Source organism: Arachis hypogaea, chromosome 15 (assembly GCF_003086295.3).
Source record: "Arachis hypogaea cultivar Tifrunner chromosome 15, arahy.Tifrunner.gnm2.J5K5, whole genome shotgun sequence".
NCBI lineage: Eukaryota > Viridiplantae > Streptophyta > Magnoliopsida > Fabales > Fabaceae > Arachis > Arachis hypogaea.
In genome coordinates, this window is record NC_092050.1 from 86,232,020 (window position 1) to 86,239,433 (window position 7,414).

A 7,414-nucleotide genomic window follows, 5' to 3' on the forward strand; every position below is an offset into this window, starting at 1 on the left:
TCTCCACTTTGCATGCTTTCCTCTTCAATCCTTTGATCCATTCCTAGCCTTTTAAACCTGAAATCAGTTAACAAACACATCAAGGCATCTAGTGGAATCAAAGGAAGATTAAAATTATCAAATTAAGGGTCTAAAAGCATGTTTTCACACTTAAGCACAAATTAAGGAAGAATCACAAAACCATGCTATTTCATTGAAAAAATGTGAGAAAAGGTTGATAAAATACTCCAAATTCAACCCATGATATACCCTAAAAATGGGGTTTATCAAGGAGCCACTGACACCACTCTATTTATTAAGAATTATAATGATCATTTTATTCTTGTGCAAGTTTATGTTGATGATATTATCTTTGGTTCGGCTAATGAGGATTTGTGTACAGATTTTGCTAAGCTTATGAGCATGATGGAAGAGCTCAATTTCTTTTTAGGATTGCAAATCAAGCAAACAGCAGAAGGCATATTCATTCATCAAGAGAAATATGCTAAAGAAATTGTCAAGAAATTTGGGATGGAATGTGTTAAGTCAATGGAACCCCCATGTATCCTAATATCAAGCTAGATAAAGATGAACATGCTAGAGATGTTGATGAAACCCGTTACAGGGGAATCATTGGCTCTTTGATGTATCTAACCTCATCAAGGCCAGACATCATACAAAATGTTGGTGTGTGCTCACGATTCCAATCCAAACCTAAGGAGTCTCATCTATCAGCAGTTAAAAGGATCACCCGATATGTGCTTGGTACCACTAATTATGGTTTATGGTTTTCCAAAATTGATTCTTTTCAATTAGTGGATTTTTGTGATGCAGATTTTGCTAGGGACATAATTGATAGAAGAAGCGCAAGTGGCATGTGCTACTTCCCTGAAAAATCACTCATTGTTTGGTCAAGCAAAAAGCAAGCAACAGTGGCACTCTCTACTGCCAAAGCTGAATACATTGCAGCCTCATCTTGTTGTTCTCAACTACTATGCTTAAAAACTCAGTTAGCTGACTATAAACTGAAAGTATCTAATATTCCATTGTTTTGTGACAACATAAGTGCTATAAATATTTCCAAAAACCCTGTTCTGCGCTCTATAACAAAGCACATAGAAGTTCGATTTCATTCTATAAGAGAACATGTGCAAAACGAAAATTTAGATATTCAGTTTGTTAAATTTGAAGATCAGCTGGCTGACATTTCACCAAACCATTGATAGAAGAGAGGTTTTGTAAATTAAAGACTGAACTGGGCATTCTTGCTTCATCTATGTTTTCTTAATGATTCTAATATTGAGATTTTTGTGTTTTGTCTCATAGATCGAGATGAGACTTTTCTAGGCTGATGATGAGTGAGCTTCAGTAATCCATTGTGAAGCTTACTGGATTCATAACTGGCCTCTATGAGTGATGGACCTAAAGTGCTGGGTCAGTTTAACGAAGTTTGAGCCTCCTTTATTGAAGCTTTTGGGCCCATTCCATTCTTGCAGTCTCAATTTTTAATCACTTGGATTTCATTTTTTATTTTTGGGCCTCATATTAATTGCATTTTATTATTCAAAATTTTTGTGTTGTGTTGTTTCTTTTAACGTACAAAGGTTATAGCTATAACTTTCAAAGTTTTTCGAAGTTTTCATTTTTATCCTTTTCCAAGACGCAACCTTTACACTCCTCCAAGCCTATATTAACTTCCCACTACATGCATCCTTTCACACTATACTCTCTCCACTTCTTCATCTTCTGCAAATAACCAGTGCTCTATATATATGGCACGCAAGAAAAAAGCTGTCCGCAGAGGCTCTCACAGTGGCACCTGATAAACCCCATTTGGAGGGTTTATCTTGTGTTGAATTTAGAGGGGTTTTGTCAACTTTTCTTCCGTTTATTTACTAAAATAGCATGGTTTTATAACTTCTCCTTTAATTGTGCTTAAGAGTGAAAACATACTTTTGAGGTCTTGAAATAGCTAAATTTAATTCACCTTGATTCCATTAGATGCCTTGATATGTTTGTTAAGTGATTTCAGGTTTAGGAGGTAAATATTGGATCAAGGGAATGAAGGGCTTGATATCTTAATTGACCATAACGTGAGCTACAGAGGTCCAAATGATGCGGTTCTAGTTGCGTTGGAAAGCTAACATCCAGGGCTTCAAAATGATCTAAGATTTCTCATAGTTTTCACTGTGCATAGGGGTGCGCACGTGGACTGTACGCGTATGCACCGATGGTTGCACATGATTCACTTGATGCAACTCGTGGCCAGCGAATTCTAAGGCATTTTGGGCCCAATCCAACTCGTTTCTGATGCTATTTAACCCAAGGATTGAAGAGGGATGAGGCATGTAGTTAGTTAGTGAGTTTTATTTTAGTTTTATCATGCTTTAGGTAGTTTATAGAGAGAGAAGCTCTCTCTTCTCTCTAGAATTAGGAGTAGGTTAGATCTAGATTAGGAATTCTTAGATCTAGGTTAATTTCATGCTTTGATTTACTTTTCCTTTTGTAATTCTTCTTCTTCTATATCTCTTCTCTCTAGCTTTACATTTAATTCTTGTAATTCTTTACTTTTATGTTGATGCACTTTTGTTCTTTCCTTTTCCTTTTAATGCAATTTATGTTTTCATGTTCCTTTATTGTTCATTTGATTTGTTGTTGTTTAATTCCTTGCAATTGAGTAGTGTAGATTTAATTTCCTTGAAATTTTACTATATTTTCCTTTTATGCCTTCCAAGTGTTTGACAAAATACTTGGAAGGATTTTAGAGTAGAATTTTATGCTCTTGGCTTGGAAAGGTAACCTAGGAACTCTTGAGTTACTAATGTCCAAGTGATTGACGATTGGGAGCCATTAACTCTAGATCTCACTAATTGAATTGGTGGAGAACTAGGACTTATGGACTTGGATTGACATAGCTCATTTGACTTTTCTTTATTAGTTAGAGGATGACTTAATGGGGTTGATCCTTGCCAATTCTCATGTTGTGGTTAGTGATTAGGATAGAGATCCTTGACCACCAAACCTTGCCAAGACCTTTGTAGCTATTAGTTTATTTTCATTGCGATTTATATTTCTCGTCTAAAATCTCAAAAACCCCAAAACATACCACATAACCAATAACAAGACACTTTATTGCAATTCCTAGGGAGAACGACCCGAGGTTAAATACTTCGGTTTATAGATTTTAGGGGTTTGTACTTGTAACAAACAATCTTTTGTATGAAAGGATTATTTGTTGGTTTAGAAACTATATTGCAAGGAGAATTCACTTGTGAATTCTAAACCGTCAAAAATTCCAAATCATCAAAAAAATAATCCTTTCATACAAAATGGCACCATTTTTTTGATGATTTGGAAGTAAGCATGAGTTCCTCGATTAAATGGCCTAAGATGCAAGCAATGAATGAGTATCAATTAAACACAAGCAAGCTTAGGCAATTATAACAAGAGTGAATTAAATTTAGGAGATATTGGATATTAAAATTGTGCAAGGGAAAGCGCAAGATTAATAAAATAGCAAAACAAACAATAACCAATGCAATGATGAAGAGAAACTACTTATTCATCCCTAGGAATAATAAAATAATCACATGTATAAGGTGCTTCTTACAAAAAGTGACAACTCTTGATAAGAATCAAGTCAAGTCAACTCAAAAAATACAAAGCATTAACAAGGAACAAATGCCTTGTTATGTGATTATATTGACTTAAAAACCATGATGACCAAGCAATTCAATTCAATTCACTAAAGTGAAAGTGCACAATTCATGATTAAGATGCCACACAAGGATATAGTCTAACACATATAGTCGCAAAAACATAGGGATCAAACTCAAGATTCATTCAAGAAATATGTCAAACACATGGAGTGCAGTGCACATATTCATCAATTCAAGCAAAAATTCAAGCATCAACAACTCGCAAATCAAAAATTGGACACTTACAATTCAACAACAAAGCTAGATTACCAAAGTTAAATGAAGAAAACAAAAATTAAACAAGCAAGTGAACAAAACAAAGAAGAGTAAAGAGATAAGAAGAGGAAGAAAGAAGAAGAAAAGAGATGGAAGAAGGAAGAAGGAAGAGAGGGATGGTGGCGGCACTTTGGCGGCGCCAGTGGCGAAGGGATGGCGACGGCGGTGGTCGCTGGAAGAAGGGGATGGGCGAGGCTGAGGTAGCGGGTGCAGCAGCAAAGAAGAGGAATGGAGCTGCTGGCTGGTGCGAAATTTATAACCCACAAACTAATTGGCAAGTGCACCGGGTCGTACCAAGTAGAACCTCAAGTGAATGAGGGTCGATCCCATGAGGATTGATGGACTAAGCAACAATGATTACATGATTTACTTAGTTAGACAAAAAAAAGAGTGTTGAGAATTCAATTGCATCAAACAGTAAATTCAGAGAACCAGAAAACAAGCAGTAAATTGATGTGAATAATATATAGAGAAAACAATTAAGATTTCAGAGATATCTATCTTCCGGATTAACTTTTCTTATTAACTATTTTAATCATGCAAGATTCAATTCTTGGCAAATATATGTGACTAAACCCTAATTCCTTAGACCTTTGTAGACTTCTCTAACCTTTATCAACCGCCAATTCCTTGGTCACTTAATTCCAATTAGAGGGTGAAGTTTAGTTCTAGTTTATATGCCATAGAAACCCTAATTACCCAAATATAAGAGGATTATATGTCACGTATCCTGTTAAGTCCAGATAATTAGAAATTTAGGAGAAATTATTTTCAAGCTATTGTTCAAGTAAAGAGCTTTTCCAAGTTATACAAGAACTCAATTAGAACAAGGGTCATACTTCCGTTTCACCCAAATTCATAAGATAAAGATAGAAAATAATTCTTGAAATAGAAATCAGCACATGAATTAAAATAGAAAAATAATAGTATCCAACCATACAATAGACAGAGCTCCTAACCTTAACAGTGGAGGTTTAGTTGCTCATGGTTCAGAGAGAAAACTAGGATTCTGTAAAACTGTAAATTGTGGAATGAGGTAGAATAGAAGAGAAGAGCTCGAAGGGCTTATGCTTTTCCTTTTTATATCAAATCCTAATTAATGTAAAATATATTTTCTAAAACTAAATAATATCTTTTCCTATTGTAAAATAAAATAAAGTTTAATCAAAATTAATTAAGAAATCTTGTGTTGGCTCGTTGAGGCGTGGGGACCATTGTGAATCATTAGTGTGGCGCCAAACTTCAAGTTCTTCAAGTTGGACTTGGAGTGGGCAACGTGTACATGGAGTCTTTGTGATTGACACATTTACACCACAAGCATATGACTAGGGAAACAACTCTTTGAGCTTTTAATCATGTCTGACCTCCCTAGTCATTGATGCTCAGAGCCTTGGACCTTGCTTTTATTTTTCTTTTGCTGTTTCTTTTGCTTCAAGGATTAAGATTTTGTTTACTTCAGAGAATTCATAATAGTTCTCTAAATTCTTGTTCCTCATAGATCAACATCCTTTGATTCAAATTCAAATATGCACTGTTCATATCATGCATTCAAAATCACAAATAATACCACCACATTTAAGTAAATAAGACTACTCTTAAACATAACTCAATTTCTCATGCAATACATCACTTCATTTTCTTTTTCTTTTTAGATTCAAGCTCAGTGAGCGGTACATTAGACAAATTTTTTTTAAACTAAAAGCAAATAACAGAATGAAACTAAATCTAAGAACTGAAAGTACTAAAGATCATGCAGGCAATCAAAGCAACAGAAAATAGAAGACAACAAAATAAGAACGGAAAGGAAAATAGAATGAAAGGAACTCAACCACCTCAGTTATGCTGGTGGTCGTCTCATTCCTCCGGCTGTGTTCTTCCATGAAGAACATTCATCTCCCCATGGTGCCACTAATGATAAGCTAAACAGAGAGCGCACTCTATAACACCAAACTTAAAAGTTTGCTTGTCCCCAAGCAAAGAAAAATTCCGGTGTGTCAAAAATTCCTTTTAATTGCTCATGTTCCTGTTCTAACCACTCTGCATGACCAAAACACATGTAAAACAAGAAAAATTCTAAAAAAAATTGAGATAAAGTAATTTAAAACCAGAACTAAAATAACTATAAAATTAAAACCAAAGTACCTGCAAAACCAAGGATACTAGTAGTTGGGTTGCCTCCCAACAAGTGCTTCTTTAATGTCACTAGCTTGACACTTGAATGTTGAATTTTCTTCCTCTTCTTCCAGTTGGTTAAAAGAAATGTCCCCAAGGGGGGAGACGTGAAAATTAGTGCCCCCTGATATAAATTCCTCCTAACAAGCTTTCTTTTATTGTGGTTAGCTTGATTCACCTTGCTTGTTGGGGTAGAGGTTGGATTTTTTTTTTGCCGACCTTCTCTTTTTCATGGATATTTTCTTCTTTTTCTTGGTCACAATCCCCTTTTCAGTGCTTTCCTTGGTTGCCTTCACTTCCTTGATTTCAAAATTTGGGTGTTGTGTGATAGTTGGAGTGTACCCTTCATCAAGAACTTCTTGAATTGGTGGTTCAAGAAATTCACCCTCTATGCAACTCTCTGCTTCATTGGAGTGTAGATTCCCATAATTGTTTTCATCCCTTACAACTTCCTTTGTTTGTGCATCTTATTCTTCTTCCATATGTGAGCGTGGAGAGTTCTCTAATTCACTGGAATATGGACTCCTTTGATTGATTTCCTCACTTTTTTCCTTAGGATCTTACATTGTATCTCTTGGGAAGGAATTTGCTTGTTCCTCTTTTTGGGGCTTGATAATCAACTGCACATATGTCTCTATATTTTTGACACTCATCCTCATATCATGTATGAATTCTTTCATGCGAAACTCAAGAGATGATGGTTCTTGATATGAGTAAGGAGATGGTGGCTCTTGATATGAATAAAAAGAGGAGGATGGTTTTTGGCATGTATATGGAGATGGTGGTTCTTGATATAAATAAGGAGATGGTGGCTCTTGATATGAGTAAAAAGAGGAGGATGGTTCCTGGTATGTATATGGAGACGGTGGTTCTTGATATGAATATGGAGATGGTGGTTCTTGATGTGAATATGGAGATGGTGGTTCTTGATGGATAGGATATGGGACATTGAAATCTTTTCTCTCTTGACTTTGCCAACCAAAACCCGGGTAGTTCCTCCACCCACAATAATATGAATCACTCCTTGGGTGTGAGTAGTAACCCATGTGATCTCTCTCCATTGGTTTTCTTAGCACAAAACACCAAAAAAAATTAAACGTACCATGTGGTAAAAAGGAAAGCAAAGAAGAAAGAACAAAAAGAAAAATAAAATAAAATATAAAAGAAAATGAAAATAAAAGAAAAATAAAATAAAGAAAATAAACTGAATAATAAAAAATAAAAAACTAATAAGCAATAAAGGAGTATAAAATTCAAACTCAATAAGTAAAATAACTAGGAAGAATTAA

At 35.1% G+C, this 7,414-nt stretch overlaps 1 protein-coding gene across 1 annotated transcript; it reads left to right on the plus strand.

Annotated features, from left to right (window-relative positions):
* Window positions 1–539: 539 nt before the first annotated feature.
* On the plus strand, window positions 540–1,202 carry LOC140179251 (secreted RxLR effector protein 161-like). Its single transcript, XM_072217925.1, has one exon. The coding sequence runs from the start codon at window positions 540–542 to the stop codon at window positions 1,200–1,202; it is 663 nt and encodes a 220-aa protein (XP_072074026.1).
* The last annotated feature ends 6,212 nt before the right edge of the window (window positions 1,203–7,414 follow it).

Bases quoted from the DNA above. Each gene is read 5' to 3' on its own strand.
- LOC140179251 (XM_072217925.1), top strand. From the start codon at position 540: ATGTATCCTAATATCAAGCTAGATAAAGATGAACATGCTAGAGATGTT.